This window comes from Hyla sarda, chromosome 8, assembly GCF_029499605.1.
Source record: "Hyla sarda isolate aHylSar1 chromosome 8, aHylSar1.hap1, whole genome shotgun sequence".
NCBI lineage: Eukaryota > Metazoa > Chordata > Amphibia > Anura > Hylidae > Hyla > Hyla sarda.
Window position 1 is genome coordinate 69507139 of NC_079196.1, and position 21719 is coordinate 69528857.

Below are 21719 nucleotides of genomic sequence, written 5' to 3' on the forward strand. Positions count from 1 at the left end.
GGTAACCATACTTCCAGTAACTTGCAACAGCCACCCTGACTTGGCATGCATACTTTGTTATGCCAGCAACACTGTGCCAGTTGTTGGCATTAGGAGACTCCATACAAAAAATGGTAAAACGTATGAAACATATATTCCAGTGACTAATGCTGCATCTAAATTCAGAGGCTGGAAGTGATCCAGGGGTAGAGATTTTTTACTGGATGCCTGCTTTATACATTTACTCACATTTTATTGTTATATCCGCAGGAGTGTGAAATTCTGGACATCATCATGAAAATGTGCTGTAAGTATTAAATGTTCTTTAAGTGCATGTCCTAATCTTAAATCTCAAATAAAAAATCATGTGAATTATTATTGAAAAAATAGTGTCTCGAGAATGGTGGTTATGTCTCCTAAAGCAATGGTATATACTTTATGTATGCTGTCTTAGCCTACTGTTAGCAAATTTAAAGGAGTACTATCGTGCAGGACAATTTATCCCCTATCCAAATGAGCCAGCAGTTGGATCCCCTGGGATCTCCTGCACGGCACCCCGGGAATGGGGTATATCGACCACCGCGGCTGACATGCCCCCTTCATGTAATGCTATGGGAGAGCCGGAGATACAGCATTTGGTTATCTCCAGCTCTCCCATAGAGATACATGGAGGGGACGTGTCAGCCGCTGCTTTGTGTGGGGATCAACACTGCCTGTTTCCTTGGAGAGTTATATGTGTTCTATAATATTTTCTGCTGCCAATGCAAATTAGGCATGTAGTAGTCCAACCTAGGAAAGTCCTGGCCTTAGCCAATGACATGATTATATGAGTTGCTTTTGTGTTATGTAATTGGCTACAGAAGCTGCATGTCGAATATATATATATATATATATATATATATATATATATATATATATATATAGCAAGTACTTGTTCTGGTCTCATGGATGCCTTATTTGCAGCACAGAATAGATCTAAGCACCAAACACTCTCATAGACCATGATGATATAAAAATGTTTTTAAATTCTCAAGCCTTAAAGGGGTACTCTGCTGTAAACATCTTATCCCCTATCCAAAGGATAGGGGGATAAGATGTTAGATAACGGGGGTCCCGTCACTGGGGACCCCCGCAATCTCTGCTGCGCCACCCCTGTCATTTGGTGCGCAGAGCAAACTCTAATCTGTGCCTGACGACTGACGATGCCGGCTGCCAACGCCCCTTCCAATTACGTCTATGGGAGGAGGCATGACAGCTATATACTAGCCGTCATGCCCCCCCCCCCCCCATAGACATGAATGGAGGGGGCGTGGCATGATGTCACGAACACGGAATAGGGGATAAGAAGTTTACGGCGGAGAACCCCTTTGATGATGTCTGTAAAAATAATTTTTTTCTCCTTGTGGCATTAGTTTGGTGAGGGTAAACAGCCGGGCTGCTTCCCTTCTTACAGGGCAGCTCAGTTTCTTATATACAATGCTACATCCCTGCTGCTCTCATAGTGTGTGAACCAGAAGTTACCTTTACAATTTTGTAATATGAAATCCACTTATGGATTTGTATTCAGCAGGTAACTTGACCTGGTATGAAGGGGAGCAGGACAGCCATTTACTCTCACCCTACTAATGCCAGGAGGGGAATTTATATATATATATTTTCTGGAGGGCCACTTTATATAAATATATTCTGCATTGTGGGATACAGTATAATGTATTATAGTTTGCGCCCATTCTTATCAGGAGTTAAAGTGATTTCCAGACGTTAAGCAAGGAGTAGTGTACTGGGAGACTTACCAACTTACCAATAATAGTTCTTATGTTCTTTGGCTTTTAACTTTGGTATCTCCGGGTCATATTTAAGTGACTGATATCGAGTGTGCCAAAACCAGCGGTCAGTATTAATCTGCCAAATAAAAGTAGCAATCAAAAAACTCTGACTAGAGGCACACAAAGCATATTGCTAAACTCTAAAATTGTAACAGGATGATAGATGTCATAATCAAAATGACATTGGACATATTTAGTTAAAAGCAATATTAGGGTTCTTTGACTTTACATAATGTTCCTCAGATGTCCGTTCTTTCTCTCTGATGTTGTGTGTTTTCAGTGAGAACTGTCTTTCAGAAGTAGACAGAGTCATGCTCCTTATGTAGCTGTGCTTACTTCATGTCTATGTGATGGCAGGACTGTTTATTTTCATCTGGATCTTTGATGTTGAAGTTGTTTATGACAAGAAGCTGCTTTTCATTGTCTCTGACCTTTATGTCTTTCTTTTGCAGCTTGCTGTGGTAAGTACACATTGGTGTCTGATTCCACCCCTATTTTTTATTACTTTCCTTATAAATCAATACTTTCCTTATAATGTTCCCAAATGTGGGTGCTGTAGATATATCATAATAACATTCAAACATTCTGACTACATATGCATGATTCCTCCTTCTGACTCAATATGTTAGTCTGCTCTTCTCTTATGACATTGTACATAATGAAGAAAGATATCCCCGTTCCCTAATGGAATTCACACCTGCTGTCCATTCTCTAGCAGAGGGTCACTTTTGCTCGCTTTCCATCTTTCACTTATCACAGTTTAGCGTTTTAATAATGTTCATTTTGCTGTCCAAATGTCTCCCCCAGAATGCACGTGCGGTCCCATCGATGTCCTCTTCGTTGTTGACAGTTCTGAGAGTATTGGAAGCTCTAATTTCCAGATAGCCAAGGAATTTATTATAAAGGTCATTGATCGACTGGCAAGAGATGAACATGTCAAGGTGCACAGAATTTCAATTTCATACAAACTTTATTATTTGTCCAGATTTAGAAAAATAAGTCCTGTTTTACTTTGTAGAAGCAGCGCTACTTCTGTTTATTAGCTGCATCTGGTATTGTTGCTCATATTTATTAATTTAAAATCTATAGTCAATGGACAATAGTGACCATCTTCCTGGGAAAAAAAGACAGACTCCTTTTTCTAATACCTAGACAATATGTCTCATTTGGCACATAATCTGTTCTTGTGTGAGAGATTTCTTTCCAAATTTAAAGGGGATCCCATGACCATGAGCTCACAGGTGCTTTAACCACTGACTACAGCCTAGTGTGGAGAGCTTTGCAGTGCTCTTGCAATGCTTCTAAAAATAATACCATGTGCATAAAACCTGTCTCAAATTCAATTTGTGAGCTTTTTTAAGTCCTTTAACCTAAAATCACTGTGATAATTGGCCGACTCCTTGTCAAAGTGTTTATTTTCATTTGACATTCATTTTATCTACCTATGCAGTATTTCCGTGCTTTCAATATAAAATACTAGACCAGCAAAGTTTCCATATTTTCACTATTACCTATTTTACAGTCTTTAATTTCATGTGTTTATTACATACTTTTCCATAGCTGACAGTGTCAATATCCTCTTTGTTTCTTTCATTACAGTTTGACAGTGGGGAATCCCGTGTGGGTGTGGTACAGTACAGTCATGGAAATACTCAAGAAGCCGTAGCCATGGGAGACCCTAACATTAACACCATTGGCCAGCTAAAGGAGTGAGTAACACTCATTATAAATAAACTTCATACAGTCCATATGAAGCAATGAAACTTAAAATATTTACATAGCATACTACACAAAATACAATGGTAGTAAAGTGCAATACTGTTAATGATGAACCTATGTACTAAATCTCAGTTTTTTTAACCTCCTATGACAACAGAAAACATGGTTAGATGCCTTTTACTCTCCTATAAGCATTTCTGCTAAAACTAAACAACTTATTTTCTGTAGGGCAATAAAGAACTTGGGATGGATAGCAGGAGGCACATGGACAGGTGAAGCGCTTGCTTTTACGAAGGATAACCTACTGAAACGTTTTGCATCTGATAAAAGAGTGGCCCTAGTGTTGACAGACGGTCACTCTGATATCCTCAGAGACAAAACACCACTCAATACCCTGTGTGAGGTTACTCCGGTAAGGAGCCATCTGTGTTCTCTATACTTTTCACATTTTATCTTAGGCACTGTGTTCAAATCTTGTACATTCAACAGGTGGTTTCTCTTGGAGTAGGAGACATCTTCCAGTCTCCTCCAAACCCTGACCAACTGGGTGATATTGCATGCGGTGGAACAACATACTCAAAGGGTCTGTCTTTACAAAGGACAAGTTACACAGAGCTGCTAGAAGATGGTTTCCTACAGAATGTGACTGCCCATATATGCAAAGGTAATACAAAACAGCCAAACAGTAAGCCATTAGACAAAAACACTCATAGAAGATGTCCCTAATATGGTAACATTTTATTTGTTCTTATTACAGAAAAGAAGTGTCCAGATTACACTTGTGCAAGTAAGTAAATTTATATTTAATGTACTTATAGAGAATTCGCACAGAATGACAGAAGTGTCACGAGTATGCACTCTCTATGTGTGGTCAGCACAGCCCACCCTATCATGATCAAGCCCTGATTGAAAAATGTCCTTTTTTTCCCATAGTCAAATTTGAGGTTCCTGCTGACATCACTCTACTTGTGGATAGTTCTACCAGTGTTGGAAGCCGAAACTTTGAAATGAGCAAAGGCTTTGTACGACGTATTGCACAGCGTTTCCTAGAGGCAGAGATGCCAGCATTTGACTCTGTACGCCTTTCAGTGGTGCAGTACAGTGGTCCTAATGAACAACAAGTTGAAGTACAGTTCTTGTCCAACTATACAGAGGTTGTGAGTGCAATAGATAAGATGAAGTTCATCAACGGCGCCACAGATGTAGGAGCAGCATTGCGTGCCGTGACAGAACTTTTCCGTGAAGATGCAGCACTTGGATCAAGCAAGAAGCTACTGTTGTTCTCAGATGGCAATACCCAAGCAGAGGACAATTTATTAAAGGCTGTGCAAGACGCAAGAGCTGCAGGAATTGAAATCTCTGTTTTGTCAGTAGGAAGTCGGCCCCATGAGGATAATTTACGAGTACTGCTAACTGGTGCTCCTGCAGATTCTAAAGTTGCCTTCAATGAGAGGAACCTGTTCCGAGTCCCTGATTACTCCTCTCTACTTCGTGGTGTCTTCTTCAAGACCGTGAGCCGCAGGGTATCTTTGAAACCCCAGTAAATTTAATGCCCAACTTTACGTGACACAATCGGCCTGAATTTTCACTCGGCCATATGCACTGTGATCTCTAAAAATGATGAATGGGTACAAATTAACATTCAAGATTGTAATCCTATACCATCTATCACAGACTCTCGTACCTTTTATAGAAAATTCATTTCAGAACAGATAAAACATTTTCATGGCACTTTCAAATAATCTTAATATTTTAGATTAATCTTGCACCATAGACATGAAATAAAACACCCACAAATTTTAATACTCCAGAGAAATGGAATCTCAGGTGTTAACAGAATAATTATAAAAATGTAAAATATTTTGAATGTGTCTATTTCCATTCTAATCTTTTAAAAGGTATGAGAGGTGTGCAACAGGGGTTTTGTGTCAAGTATTTCTGCACTCATATGTGTGCAGTACATCCAAATGTTCACATGATCATAATATGGCCGCATTTTAGCATCCACATTACAGCTCTAACACTTAGATCCTATATGATTTCACAGAACAAATTTAGATGACTATAAGGTTCTGTGATAAACTAAATTCAGCTTATAAGGGCTGTGGGTGTTTTGGGTCTAGCAGCCATTGTGGGGAAGTTAAAATTCAGCTATATTATTATAGGCATCGGAAACAGGCCATTGATAAAGTCTCTGCAGATTAAGCAGAATTAGAGGCCAATCCTAAAAATAGACACAATTTTTCTCTTATTCAAAATTTTTGCAGGTTAGTAGATTACCAATTAAAAAAAAATGAGGACTGAAAATTTAAACACTGCTTTAAATAGATAGGACCACTATAATCTGTGATTGTATGATGTATCACAAAGAGTGCCTTTAACCAAAAAGAAGGAAGCAATATGTAAAAATATATTGGTGGCTATGCACCCAGCAAATCATAGGCTAAGCCTTTGATGCTTAAGGCTGGGTTCACATATAGTATTGTGAACAGTATTGTTAACCAAAACCAGGAGTGGATCCATTATAGTTTTTCTCTATTGGTTCCACTTCTGATTTTGGACAAAATGATGACCAACATACTGTGTGTGAACCCAGCCTTAGTGTTTCCTAAATGCTACATTCTTAAGACCTTCTTTGTGCATAGATGATCATGATTTATGATCCATTTTGAAAGAAAGAGTATGTAGGTGATAGGATTGTTAGACAAGGTAATGAAAGGTTGTAGAGATGCACAGCAGTAATGACACTAGGTTAAACTTTCACTGATAGTGAAGGCATTTTATTTTTACATTGAAAAAAAATTAAATCTTATCTACTTTATTGCCTGAATTCTATATTAGACCAATGAAGATTGGGCCACGTGTTTATTTAATTTCATATTCTACATCCCTATAATCTTTACAATTCTCTTGAGTGTAATTTTCTTCTTAACATCAAAACTTTTTCCATTACTCCAAATCTAGAGGACATAACTTGGCTCACCTGAGCCCCAATGAAAAATATATAATGGGACTCCCAACCATCATGTCCTATTTTTAGTACAGATGTAGTCTTAAGTGTCAGATTTCCCATTAGGCCCCCTTAGGCACTAGGGCCCTGGCATAACAGCAAACAATACACCCCCTATAGTTATGCCCCTGCACTCATTACAATGGTAATAGTGTCTCTTGGGTTAGAAGAAACTCATATGAAAATAATATAGGGAAATATCCAATACTAAAATTTAAAAAGAAGGTGAAAATATGAATTTTGCTCCAATAAACTGCCATACTTTGTAAATGTTTCCTTAATTTTAATTTTGCAAAAACAAGCAGAGCAAAATAAGTGTTACAGGGACCAGAACATCTTATCTTCCGCCTAAGAGGGAATTGCAGAACTCTTATTTGTTCTCAGTGCAGTCTTAAGTTTATCTTTGAGTCTGATACAAATACCCTGAAGGAGAAGGGTTAACATATTTTTTCATGTTGGTGCTATATTCAGGGAAATGAAGAACATGATATCTCATGACCATTGTTCTGTTGGTTGTGACGCTTGCTGTGGGGTTATTGTACTACACAGTGCTGTTCCAATACCCCTTTATGTTTCAGTCTCTGCCCACTTTGGTCTCTGAATAAAGGGTTTTACAACCATTGTGTCTCAGTTGTGAGTTATTGGATGTAGGTATTTACTAATGAACATGCAAATACTGATGGCCGCTAATATACATTCTGTCTAAAATAGCTAGAATGGGTTCACATGCTAAACAGAAAGATAGATTGTCACCAGGGATATTACCAATAGTGGACTGGGGTGCTCTTGGCCCACTTGAGAAATAGCTATGCTAAACAGACCATGTAAACGTCTACTTTAATTTCATCCCAAATCAGTTTCTTCTCATTATATACCCAGGACATTTATATAATTTAATACACAATTTGTGACTCAAACCATAAGTAACATCTCTGATAGCTAATGGGATTTTCTTTTGCTGGACTTATGGGGCTCTTTATTGTGACAGAGCCTGGGCCTACAGTAATACCCACTGATATGCTAGGGTAACCTATTCTATACATTGACACATTACTTATATATTCAGTTTATTCTTAAAACATATCTCTATAATCCGATACTTGTACTTGTCTGTCTATAATTCTCAGCTCTCAACAGGTTCTAAATACAGCCTCGCCCCTGTTTGAGCCCTACGCTCCTCATCCACTAATGCTGTATTCTCCAACCAGTTGTAATTTTGCAACAGCTGGAAGCATGATGGTTGGGAAATGCTGCATTAAAGGTTTACTACATTGACCTGACTTTATCTCTACAGCCACAGCCGGCTCTCCATGGCTAACTACCTTCCAGCTGATGGTATACTCAGTCACTACTGCTTCGGCTGCAGCCTTTAAGAAACACTGTAAGACACTACCCTCCATAATCAGACTGTCCTAACCCAAGGTTATTTACAGTCACCTGGTACCTCACTATTTGCTCAGTTTCACTTTTTCCAGTTTCCCTTGGTGAAGAAGCAAAACCGGTACCACGTCAAAGACTTGTTCATAACCTTTTTCACCCCTCTTTACATTACATTAGATTACAGTATGTATCTCAGCCTCCAATCTGCCATCAGTCTTTAGCACACATTCTGCATAAGGACAATTGTGCATTGTCAAGGTAAACAGACCAGCCCACCACCTCCAATTTCTGCCAGTCAGAGCCCTTGTAGACCCATTTCATGGAAATGCTCTTTGGCAGATCCAGTGGAACGTAGAGCCTTGAATAGGGTTCTGTACACTAACTAGTTTCAAACCTGGTTGGATTTGCAGGCTTACGTCAATGTTCATAATGATCCGCTCCCTCTACAGTTTAGACCGCATAGGCTGACAGCAGTCAGTCAGCAGCTGAGCTGCAAAGCATAAAGCCTATTTTTCTTGCATATCAGGAGAACGGCTAAGCAGAATAAGGTAAATGATTCTGTAAAGTAGTTTATGCTGCCCTCTAACTCTCACCCAGTAAGGCTGGTACTGACCCATAGTATTTAAAAAAAATCAAAAACAGCAAAGAGAAATCAACGATAAGACATCACCTGGGGGATCAAGGACTAACGCAGGAAGTTAAATTTAAAATGGGAGATAGTGAAACTTCAAAATTTAGTTGTTATAGCATGATGAAAATGTACCTGTCATTCCAGGTAACTTTTCAGAATAAGCTTTAAGCTTCAGTGTGTATACTTAAAGGGGTATTCCAGGAAAAAACTTTTTTATACATATCAACTGGCTCCAGAAAGTTAAACAGATTTGTAAATTACTTCTATTAAAAAATCTTAATCCTTTCAGTACTTATGAGCTTCTGAAGTTAAGGTTGTTCTTTTCTGTCTAAATCCTCTCTGATGACACCTGTCTCGGGAAATGCCCAGTTTAGAAGCAAATCCCCATAGCAAACCTCTTCTAAACTGGGCGTTTCCCGAGACAGGTGTCATAAGAGAGTATTTACACAGAAAAGAACAACCTTAACTTCAGAAGCTCATAAGTACTGAAAGGATTAAGATGTTTTAATAGAAGTAACTTACAAATCTGTTTAACTTTCTGGAGCCAGTTGATATATATAAAAAAGTTTTTTCCTGGAATACCCCTTTAAGAAGTAGCACTATTGCTGGGCATTATTTAGCTTGTGTCTGGCATTTTTACCACATGTCTGCTCTTTTGGTTCTATCTCTAATTTTCAGGTGCTATTGAGCTAGTTGGTGAATACTAGTTGCTATGATGTCTTCCATACATTGCACACACACACATACACACACACACACACAAAGAGATCCTGCTCCCCTATTTCCTTTAAGCACACTCTTTGAAGCAGAAGCAGCATAAAAGACAACATAGAGCAGTATTGATCACTATCAGCTGCTAATCAGGCACTGAGGTGAAATATAATACTAGAAACAATAGCACTTAGATAAGGAAAGGAAAGAACAGGGAGCACATACCGTGTAAGTCCATGCAAGTGCAGCTTTATTCTTCAAACAGGTAAACAGTATTCAGGACAGGGCGCAGGGGTGCAATGGGGGGAACTTCGGGCTACAGTCTGTGTCACGCTATTCTACACTTCATCAGGCCCCACCACCACCCATCAGGGGGACCTGATGAAGCACAGAATAGCGTGACACGGACTGTAGCCCCAAGTTCCCCCCATTGCACCCGTCTGTCCTATCCTGAATACCATTTACCTGTTTGAAGAATAAAGCTGCACTTGCATGGACTTACATGGTATGTACTCCGTTCTTTCCTTTCCTTATCTAAGTGCAATTGTGGATTGACTACCATTAGCATGAGCACTATCGTATCCGAGCATACAGGATAGCCTAGGTGCATTGAAGCAGACTGGCTAGTGAAGTTGATTACAGCCATACGTGCATGATCAGTGATGCCGGTTCCATCTCTTGCATGCATTGTATAATACTAGAAACTCTTGCAGTCTTTCTGGATCGAGGGTTTTTCCATTTTTGCATTTTTGTTTTTTCCTCCTTGCCTTTAAAAAATCATAACTCTTTCAATTTTGCACCTAAAAATCCATATAATGGTTTATTTTTTGCGCCCCCAATGCTACTTTGTAATGACGTCAGTCATTTTGCCCAAAAATCTACGGCGAAACAGCAAAAAAAATAAATCGCTGTTTTGTAACTTTTGGGGGCTTCCATTTCTACGCAGTAAATTTTTCAGTAAAAATGACACCTTATCTTTATTCTGTAGGTCCATACAATTAAAATGATATCCTACTTATATAGGTTTGATTTTGTCGTACTTCTGGAAAAAATCATAACTACATTCTGAAAAATTAATACGTTTAAAATTGTCATCATCTGACCCCTATAACTTTTTTATTTTTCCGCGTATGGGGCAGTATGAGGGCTAATTTTTTGCGCCGTGATCTGAAGTTTTTAGCGGTACCATTTTTGCATTCATAGGACTTATTGTTCGAATTGATCGATTTAATCTTTTTATTCATTATTGCATGATATAAAAAGTGACCAAAAATGCATTTTGGACTTTGGAAATTTTTTGCGCGTACGCCATTGACCGTGCGGTTTAATTAACGATATATTTTTATAATTCGGACATTTCCACACGCAGTGATACCATATATGTTTATTTTTATTTATATTGTGTTTTTTTAATGGGAAAAGGGGGGTGATTCCAACCAAATAGGGAAGGTGTTAAATGATCTTTATTAACTTTTTTTTTCACTTTTTTTTTGCAGTGTTATAGCTCCCATAGGGACCTATAACACTGCACACACTGATCTTTCACATTGATCACTGGTTTCCTATGAGAAACCAGTGATCAATGTGAAAGATCAGTGTGTGCAGTGTTATAGGTCCCTATGGGAGCTATAACACTGCAAAAAAAAAGTGGAAAAAAAAGTGATTAAAGATCATTTAACACCTTCCCTATTTGGTTGGAATCACCCCCCTTTTCCCATAAAAAAAACACAATATAAATAAAAATAAACATATATGGTATCACTGCGTGTGGAAATGTCCGAATTATAAAAATATATCGTTAATTAAACCGCACGGTCAATGGCGTACGCGCAAAAAAATTCCATCGATGATTCTGCCGCTTGACTGCTCATGTCTGGATCTCAGGCACTGAGCAGTCATTCGGCGATCGGACAGCGAGGAGGCAGGTAGGGACCCTCCTTCTGTCCTGTAAGCTGTTCGGGATACCGTGATTTCGCTGCGGCTATCCCGAACAGCTCACTGAGCTAACCGGCATGCTTTCACTTTAGACGTGGCGTTCAACTTTGAACGCCGCGTCTAAAGGGTTAATAGCGCGCGGCACCACGATCAATGCCGCGCGCTATTAGCCACGGGTCCCGGCCGTTGTTAGAGGCTGGGCCCGACCCGCTATGATGCGGGGTCACGCCGTGGCCCCACGTTATAGTTCGGGAGCGGACTCATGACGTATCGGTATGTCATGTGTCCTTAAGCAGTTAAATGTGTGATGAGTGAAGTAGAAAAGTAACCTGAAAAGAGGAGTAAGAGGCATTTCCTCTCATAGAATACAACTTTTCTTATATTCTCTTGAACTTTTAATTAATACCAATATCGGTAGTACATGTTAATACTAGAAATAATCTGACCTTCTAAAATATACTTTTGAAAGGATTCCCTCAAATTGGTTGTCAAATTTGATTCACTGGGCTTGGTGCAGAGAGTTTTAGCTCAACGAATGTGATAGCTTTCAATGAGATGACGCATGCGAGCGTACATGCATGCTGACATCTCACAGCTATATTTCTGCCTACCCTCTTGGTATCATGACCTGGTATTTACTACTAATTTTCACATTAGCTGTTGCTAACAAAGACTTCTCCATGGTTAATGACCTGGGTATACCCTGAGGGAAAGACCACACTTACTTTGGGTCAAAGGTTAAGAAATCCATTAGACTATGCTCCCTTGTTTAGTCTTACACGGTGTGGGTGACAGAGTGGGTCCACATCTTCAATAGCCCATTGCTACAGTATTGTACTGTAAAAGTTCATGCTATGCACTCCCGGTGCTTCTTAGCCTGTACCATACTCCCTGCTAGACATTTTAATGTACATGAATGTCTAATATGAGGATGTGGTTGAAACTATGTTTTTATACTACGGTTTATTTAGATTTAGTATACATATTATATGTATGAAGAAAATCATCAGGGTCCAATTGGTCACTTACTTAACAGAACTTCAGCAGTTTTAGTTTTTGGCCAGTTTGAGACAATAATTGCTTTCCTTCAACAACATATGGCTTATATTACAAACAAATTACATGAGGACAGGAAGTTTAATAATAACAGTTAAAATGAAACACTAAAATTTAACAACGTCCATCATATGCCAAGAGAACAAGCAAACAGTAGTTTATCATCTTTCCAAGCTTATACTTTCCCTACTTGTCTTAGAAACACTAATTACAAATGACATTAAAGGGCATCTGTCAGCTGGAATTCACTAAGAGATAGTTGTTAGGACAAGGAGACACATAGCACCTTTCATATATTTGTCAATGATTCCATAATGTAGAAAAATGCTGTGCAAGGTGTCAAAGAGGAATTTCTAAGCCCTTGAAGTGCTGAGGGCTGAAACACCTCCTCGCTCACCCTCCCATCCCTGTCCTTGCTTGATTGATAGTCAGCTGGAAACCGAGCCCTGTTTCTTTCTTGTACACTGGTGCACAAGCACTTCAGGGGCTTGGGAATGCCTCTTTGACTCTGCAGCAGAAAATAGAAGCATTTTTCTACTGTTACCTATGGCAGGCCAAAGTGTGGCCCTGAGCTCACTCAGAACCCTTTTCCCTGCCTACTTGCGTAAAACCCCTGCTAAACAGCAGATTCACAACTGGACTTTGGTCCCTGCGCTAAATAAGGTGCAGGGTCGACACAAGTTAAAATAAAAAACAGAACTGTAAGGAGATCAGGAAAACAGGTCAGGATGCAAAGGGTAACAGACAAGAGCAAACAAACAGGGAACCAAAGTAATAAATAACGGCAGGAATACAAAGTAGTAACAAAAAAGTAGTTTCAAGAAAATATAACATTATAATATAATATAAGTATAAGGATCAAAGTAATAAGGCAGATATGAGAGTAATGACAAACAGGTTACTAGGAGATATAGCAACTGGTTTACCAGGAATGAAGGTGAGTGAACAGGTAACTGGCTCAGAAAGTGGCTCAGAAGCTGGTGTAGGAAGGAGGAGTTTGGGTTCATGGAAAACAGAATTTATCATAGGGATGGGCTGCACCTCATGGGGAGGGTGCAGCTGTGCTTGGGGAGAAGATGGCCAGAAGGGTGGAGGAGTGTTTAAACTAGGGACTGGGGAGAGGGAATCTACAACATAGAGGGGAAAAACAGTGTAGACAGAGAGCTGGGGATAGGTAATAAAACTAGGGGTAGAGCGGCAGGAGGGGTTAGATCAGTCATAAGTGATCAGAGGAAAGAAAATAGAAAAGAAAACTTTAAGTGCATGTATACTAATGCCAGAAGGCTCAATAATAAGATGGAGGAACTGGAACTATTAATGTTGGAGGAAGATTATGATGTAGTGGAGATACGTGAGACATGGCTGGATGTGAGCTATGACTGTCCTGTTCAAGAATGAACATATACATAAGAAAGGGGGAGGGGTTTGCTTATACGTAAAATCCTGTCTTAGGCCCTTTCTGTGCAAGAACATATGTGAGGAAAATGATCATGCGGATTCTCTGTGGGTGGAAATAAGGGGTAATAACAAGAAATTACTGATAGGGGTCTGTTATAAGTCGCCAAGTATAATAGAATCAGCAGAAAATCTACTAATAAAACAAATAGATGGAGCAGCAAAGAAGGTGGAAGTCATTAATTTGGGGGACTTCAACTACCCTGACATAGATTGGGAAGATAAAACCTGTAGGTCCAGCAAGGGGCACTTCTGGACCTTATACAAACCAAAAGGCCAGACATAGTATCCAAACTAGGGGTAGGAGGTCATCTTGATAATAATGATACAACATAATAACTTTTCAACTATCCTATAAGAGGAAGTCTACTAGTGGGGCTACAAAAACATTAAACATCAGGAAGGCCAATTTTAACCAACTAAGAGAAGACTTTAGTGGCACAGATTTGGACCATGCCCTCAGTAATAAAAGTACACAAGCGAAATGGGACATTTTTTAGAGCATCCAAAATAGATTTTGTGAACAACATATACCCTACGGAAATAAGCGGGATAGAAATAAGAGAAAACCAATTTGGTTAACCAAAACAGTTAGGAATGCAATAAATGATAAGAGAAAATACAGAATACTAAAACCAGACGTTGGTGGGGAAACATGAAAAAGATTATAAGGAGAGGAATTAAGTCTGTAAAAATAAGAAATAAAACTAGCAAAAATTGCAACAGACAGAATGATTTCCATAGAAAAAGAACCCCAACATATTCTTCACCTACACAAATAATAAGAAACTTAAAACTGAAAATGTTGACCCCTTGAGAAATAATCTGGGTGTAATGGTGGAGGAGGATAAGGAAAAGGCCAATCTACTAAATGCCTTCTTCTCTACTGTATTTACACACGGAAAATCCAATGTTAGATAACGGGTAAAGGACAAAGTAAACTTCCCAGCAAATCTCACCTGTTTAACCCAACAAAAAGTGCACACTGCCGCTGGTCTCCGCCAAAAACGTCTGTTACCGCTCGCTTTTTTTTCCCCTTGCCATGCCGTTAGTGTGACGGAGCCTAACGGGAGGCATAACGGGCACAGAGGATCCCATTCACTTGAATGGAATTCTCTGACGTTATTGCGGCCGTTATTCCAAGGGAGAAAAAGACAGCACAAGCACTAACGGCAGTGTGAAAGGAGCCTTAGAAACATAAAAACAAACAAATCACTGGGCCCAGATGGAATCCATGCCAGAGTTTTGTAGGAACTAAGTACTGTGTTAGACAGACCCTTATTCCTTTTATTTAAAGATTCTATAATAAAAAAGGGGTTGTTCCACCGGACTGGCAGATGTGGTACCAATATTCAAAAGGGGTCAAAAATGGATCCTGTCAACTATCAGTTGTGGGTAAAATTTTGAGGGTTTTCTGAGATATGCTATTCGGGAATATCTTAATGAAAATGCTGACTCAGTCCTAACATGGGTTTATGCGGGATCAGTCCTGTCAGACTAATCTGAACAGCTTCTATAAGGAGGTTAGTTATAGATTGGTCCGGGGTGAAGCTGTTGTATAACTTGACAGTTACTAGTGGGGTACCATAGGGGTCAGTACTCGGTCCACTTCTTTGCAATATGTTTATTAATGTACTTGTAGAGTGATTTCAGAGTAGAATGTCTATATTTGCAGATGACTCTAAACTGGGTAGTGTAATCACCACAGAGGACGATAATCTATAATGTATGTATGATATTACAGAGGGATCTGGAGAAGCTGGAGGCTTGAGCACAGACATGGCAAATTACGTTTAGCGTGGATAAATGTAGGGTTATGCACTTGGGCCATAAAAACAACATGTAAAATGATGTGCTAAATAATAAGGCATTAAGTAAAACTCCTACCGAAAAGGACTTGGGGGTACTGGTGGACAGTGAACTCAAATAGTGTTTAGTGTCAAGCAACTGCAACCAAAGCTGACAGAGTCATGGGTTGTATCAAGAGGGGCATAGAGGCTCGTGACAGGGACATTGCTTTGCCTTTGTATAAATCACCAGTCAGACCACATATGGAGTATTGTGTCCATTTTTGGGCCCCTGTACATAAAAAGGACATGGTGGAGCTGGAGAGCGTGCAAAGGAGGGCAACAAAGATAATTAAATGGTATGGGCGGATAACAGGACCAAGACAGATTATCAAGTTTGGGGTTATTTAGTTTGGAGAAAAGACATTTTAGGGGCAATCTGATTACATTGTACAAATATATGAATGGACAGTACAGTGATCTATCTAATGAACTTTGTATACCTAGGCCGGCAACCATGACTAGTTGGCATTCTCTATGCCTAGAGGAAAGAAGGTTTCACCATCATTACAGACAGAGATTACACTATTTACTGTAAGAGCAGTGAGACTGTGGAACTCTCTGTCCCATGATGTTGTGATGTCTGACTCAATTAACTATTTCAGGGCAGGGGGGGGGGGTCTGGATGTTTTTGTGGAAAAGTATAACAGGTAATGGGTTCTAGACCTATGTGGATAGAATTTTGATCCAGGGATTTTTCTGATCGCCATATTGGGGTCAGGAAGTAATTTTTCCTCTCTCATGGGGCAATTTGCATCAGCCTTAAAGGGGGGGTTTGCCTTCCTCTGGATCGACACAGTAGGGTCTTAGGTTGAACTCGATGGACTCTTGACTTTTTTTTCAACCTTATAAACTATGTAACTGAATTCAGGACAATATTCAGATGAGAATGCACAGTTAGATGATCGCAAAACACCAACACAGAAATACAAGGCACCAGGCTAGGGGCAAATCAGTAAGCAATGGATCAGGACCTATACCAAAGTGGAGTACAAAACACAAGGGGCCAGGATACAGGTTCAGGATACAGGTTCGGGTTATACATAGCAAGTAGTACAGACTGATCAAAAGACAGGCAGGACTAGGCAAAAAATTTGAAAAATGAGTCAGAACTACAAGATCATGCCAATTTAAGTCAGAACCAAAACAAATAGAACTAAAATTTAACCCCTTAAGGACCATTTTTGCATTTTAATTTTTTCCACATCACCTTCTAAAAATCATAACGCTTTCAATTTTGCACCTAAAAATCCATATGATGGCTTATTTTTTGCACCACCAATTCTACTTTGCAGTGACATTAGTCATTTTACCAAAAAATCCATGGCAAAACGGAAAAAAAATCATTGTGTGACAAAATTGAAGAAAAAATTTCATTTTGTAACTTTTGGGGGCTTCCGTTTCTACGCAATGCATTGTTTGGTCAAAATTACACCTTATCTTTATTCTGTAGGTCCATAATAAATTTGATGTAGCCCATTATGTTAGACAGTTTTCTTTACCTCGTGTAACCTCAAGCCTGGTGCAATCCTAATGTCTGCAATCACAATCACAGTGTCTGAATAAGAGACATGGGTTCTACAAAGGGGGTGTTGTTTCAGGAAATGAGTCATGGCTTTAGATGCAAATTTTAAAGGGTACTCTGGTGGAAAACTATTATTATTTAAAAAAAAAAAATTTTTTACACAGTTTTTAAAAAGAAAGTTGAACAGATTTGTAAATTACAATCGTCCTGTATAATGTATAGCTGTGGGTGGCCGGCCGCTCTTCTCTGGTCCCACTGTATTATGAGTATATACCGTATATATACCTATTATTCATATTTCCCTGGAACAATCTGGCCAGTCACAGCTCTCTGTGGGAAAAATGAATAAGTGATGCGAATTATATTCACATCACTGGCTGCCCGAAGTATAGTGCAGTGATGAGAGCGCTGGAGAAAGCCGCTCCATCTCTGCAATAGATAGGACAATCGCATTGGGTGTCAGGAGTGACACCCGGGGCGATCTGTCTATTAGTACAGGTACTACAGCTCCCACCATGGAACAGTCTGTTCCATGCTGGTAGTAGTAGTACTATCTAAAAAATTTAAAAAATAGAGGGGAAAAAGTGAAACACACAAACTTTATTAAACACATAAAATACATTACCAATAAAAAAATAAATAAAAAATGAATTCTAAAAAACATATTATTTTTTGTATTTAAATGGCCCCTTTCTACATTTTTATTATTGTCGGCTACATTTTTAGGTCCTTGCCCGCCCATATGCCTGAAAAAATAAAATAAATGGGGCTAAAAAAGTAAAGTGAAAATAAAAAAAAATATGATTTACAATGAAAACTAGAAAAATTTTTTATATGAAATACACTCCTCATTCATTGTTAATATTGAGCGCTGAATTTTCTGGTCCCTGCCCACTCCCGAGAATTAAAAGACAAAAAAAAAAAATATTAATGTAAATTTTTTAACAGGGATCAATTTATGCGGGCGGGCAGGGACCTAAAAATGTAGCCAATAATAATAAAAATTTTGAAAGACACCATTTAAATGTAAAAAATAATATATTTTTTATAATTAATTTTTTTTCATTAGTAATGTATTTTAACCCCTTAAGGACTCAGCATTTTTCCGTTTTTGCATTTTCATATTTTTCCTCATCACCTTCTAAAAATCATAACGCTTTCAATTTTCAAAAATGACACCTTATCTTTATTTTGTAGGTCCATACGGTTAAAATGATACCCTACTTATATGGGTTTGATTTTTTCGTACTTCTGAAAAAAATCATAACTACATGCAGGAAAATGTATACGTTTAAAATTGTCATTTTCTGACCCCTATAACTTTTTTATTTGTCCGCGGACGGGCCGGCATGAGGGCTCATTTTTTGCGTCGTATTCTGAAGTTTTTATTGGTACAATTTTGCATTAATCAGACTTTTTATCGCTTTTATTCATTTTTTTATGATATAAAAAGTGACCAAAAATACGCTATTTTGGACTTTTGAATTTTTTTGCACGTAAGCCATTGACTGTGCGGTTTAATTAATTATAGATTTTTATAGTTCTGACATTTACGCATCTGGTGATACTACATATGTTTATTTTTATTTACACAGTTTTTTTTTTTTATGGGAAAAAGGTGGTGATTCAAACTTTTATTAGGGAAGGGGTTAAATGACTTTTATTAACTTTTTTTTTTTCACTTTTTTTTGCAGTGTTGTAGCTCCCATAGGGGGCTATAACACTGCACAAACTGATCTTTTACCCTGATCCCTGCAAAGCCATAGCTTTGCATGGATCAGTGTAATAGGGGCTTGATTGCTCAAGGCTCAGGCTTGGAGCAATCAAATGCTGATCGGACGTGACAGAGCAAGGTAATTGGGCCTCCGCTCGCGTCCTAGCTGATCGGGACATCGCGATTTTATCGCGATAGTCCAGGACAGCCTGACTGAGCTGCCGGGAAGCTTTTACTTTCATTTTCAACGCGGCGATCAACTTTGATCGCCTCGTCTGAAGGGTTAATAGCGCACGGCACAATGATCTGTGCCGCTCGCTATTAGCCCAGGGTCCCGGCTATGAATAGCAGCCAGGACCGACCTGGTGTGATGCGGGGTCACGGCGTGACCCATTTTAAACACCGGGACTGGGCGCAGAGCGTACAGGTACACCCTGCGTCCTTAAGAGGTTAATGTTGTGTTTAATAAAGTATGTGTGTTTCACATTTTTTCTAACATTTTTTAATTTTTTAGGTAGTACTATTACTCCCAGCATGGAACAGACTGTTCCATGATGGGAGCTGTAGTACCTGTACTAATAGACAGATTGCCCCGGGTGTCACTCCTGATCTATTCATTATACAGGACGATCGCATCTGTCTATTAATGCAGGTAGTACAGCTCCCAGCATGGAGCAGAGTGTGCTCCATGTTGGGAGCAGTAGTACCTGCAGTTTAGGACAGATCACAGCGGGTGTCACTAGATGCGAGAAAGCCGCCCACATCTACTCATTATACAGGACGATCGCAGCAGGTGTCAGGAGTGACACCCGCTGTGATCTGTCTATTAGCACAGATACTACTAGTCCCATCATGGAACAGTCTGTTCCATGCTGGGAGTAGTAGTGCTGCCTAAAAAAATGGAGAAAAAAAATGGAGAAAAAAAAGTGAAACACACACACTTTATTAAACACATTATTTAAATACAAACATTTTTTTTTTATTTTTTTTTAAGTTTCAAACCTTTTCTTAAAGGGGTACTCCAGTGGAAAACTGGTGCCAGAAAGTTAAACAGATTTGTAAATGACTTCTATTAAAAAATCTTTACCCTTCCAGTACATTTTAGCAGCTGTATGCTACAGAGGAAATTCTTTTCTTTTTTTATTTCTTTTTTGTCTTGTCCACAGTGCTCTCTTCTGACACCTGATGCCCGTATCAGGAACTGTCCAGAGCAGGAGAAAATCCCCATTGCAACCTATGCTGCTCTAGACAGAGGTGTCAGCAGAGATCACTGTGGTCAGACAGATAGGACATTTTAAAAGAAAAGAACTTCCTGTGGCGCATACAGCAGCTGATAAGTACTGGAAGGGTTAAGATTTTTAAATAGAAGTAATGTACAAATCTGTATAACTTTCTGGCACCAGTTGATTAAAAAAATGTTTTCCAGTGGAGTATCCCTTTAAAATAAAAAATAAAATTCTATTATTGTGTTTCTACAGGTCTTATGCAGATCTATGTATGATAACAGACAACAAATCCTGTATAGTCTACATTAAGTTGGTCAGGAAAAAATAGGGGAGATATGTAAGAGAGTTTATTGTCTGTTAGCATGCATACTTTTTATCATGCATGTCTTTTGCAAAGTAGCTTCATGTGTGATCTTAGATACATTGTGACAATAAATAGAATTGCACAAATGGAAATATCTTTACATCCTAATTGTGGGGTTCTTATCACAAAACAACAAATTCCAGTAGGGGGCGTGGACAAAGTAGCTGTCCTTGTACCATCAGTGCTAAGATTTAATAAACAGATATATTCTGTGCCAGCACTATCTCATTGGCTGTGCACATGACCAGCAATACATATACATTGCCACTCACTTACATAACAGTTTCTGTGGTGCCATATGAAAACAGTGTAGCGTGTCATAAAAAGTTCATAAGTGGAGCAAGGACTCCTGTCAATAATCTATCTCCCCTGCTTTACTAATTGAACAGTAGGTCAGCAATGTTTTAAACATCCATGGCTTACTGTAAGTACATTTGCTGGGCTGGGAGCTCTGTGGCAATCTATGTCACTGCTGAAAGTGCTAAGAGTGTTGTTAGAAAACCTGTTAACAGCGTCCCTTATCCTGTTTTAAAGGCACTTCACACTAATAACGTAAGCATCACAGATAGTACATAAGGAGCATGGATCCCTGTCAATGATAGATGTCCCTGCTCCTTGCAAAGTGTGCTATGCTGTTAGCTGGCTACATGTGCACAGCTGACATCCTGCTGCAGTGACAGGGATTAAAGGAGTACTCCAGCACGCACTTTTTACCTTTTATCCTGTCCGGGCTGCAAAATAAAAGAAAACACACTTTCTCTTACCTGCCAACGAGCCCCCGGAGTTCCAGTACACTCCGGTACAGGTGTTCGGTCCCCGGGCTGTATTCTTCTTACTTCCTGTTAGCCCGGCACGTCACACGGAGCTTCAGCCTATCACCGGCCACAGCGATGTCCCGCCTCGGCCAGTGATAGGCTGAAGCTCCGTGTGACGTGCCGGGCTAACAGGAAGTAAGAAGAATACAGCTCGGGGTCCGAACACCTGTATCGGAGTGTATCGGAGCTCCGGGGGCTCGTTGGCAGGTAAGAGAAAGTGTGTTTTCTTTTATTTTGCAGCCCGGAGGGGATAAAAGGAAAAAAGTGCGTGCCGGAGTACTCCTTTAATAGCAACCTTGACTTTTAAGGTATTTCACTGAGGGTGGGTGCTGGTTATGAAGTGTGGATATCTTCAGCTGGGGCCTGATGAAGGCCCTCAAGTCTGTCAGAGTCATCTGGCAAAGATACATGCCAGAGGTATGGTCTAATAGTTTGATTTTCAGTTTTACACTTGACAGGCTATATTTCTTTGGAATTCTGAATGTTTTATATTTCCCTTCCCACCCCTTAAAGCATTGGAGTCAGA

The 21719-nt window shown here is 39.3% G+C and overlaps 1 protein-coding gene across 1 annotated transcript in view; it reads left to right on the forward strand.

The window, feature by feature from the left end:
• Window positions 1-7144, forward strand: part of COL6A1 (collagen type VI alpha 1 chain) — a 61614-nt gene extending 54470 nt beyond the window's left edge. The window contains exons 28-35 of the mRNA XM_056536524.1: window positions 250-286; window positions 2258-2266; window positions 2613-2746; window positions 3405-3514; window positions 3753-3936; window positions 4014-4188; window positions 4282-4311; window positions 4458-7144. Coding sequence (XP_056392499.1) covers window positions 250-286; window positions 2258-2266; window positions 2613-2746; window positions 3405-3514; window positions 3753-3936; window positions 4014-4188; window positions 4282-4311; window positions 4458-5068 — 1290 coding nt within the window. The 3' untranslated portion in view covers window positions 5069-7144. The remainder of the gene's footprint in view (window positions 1-249; window positions 287-2257; window positions 2267-2612; window positions 2747-3404; window positions 3515-3752; window positions 3937-4013; window positions 4189-4281; window positions 4312-4457) is intronic.
• Window positions 7145-21719: the final 14575 nt, after the last annotated feature.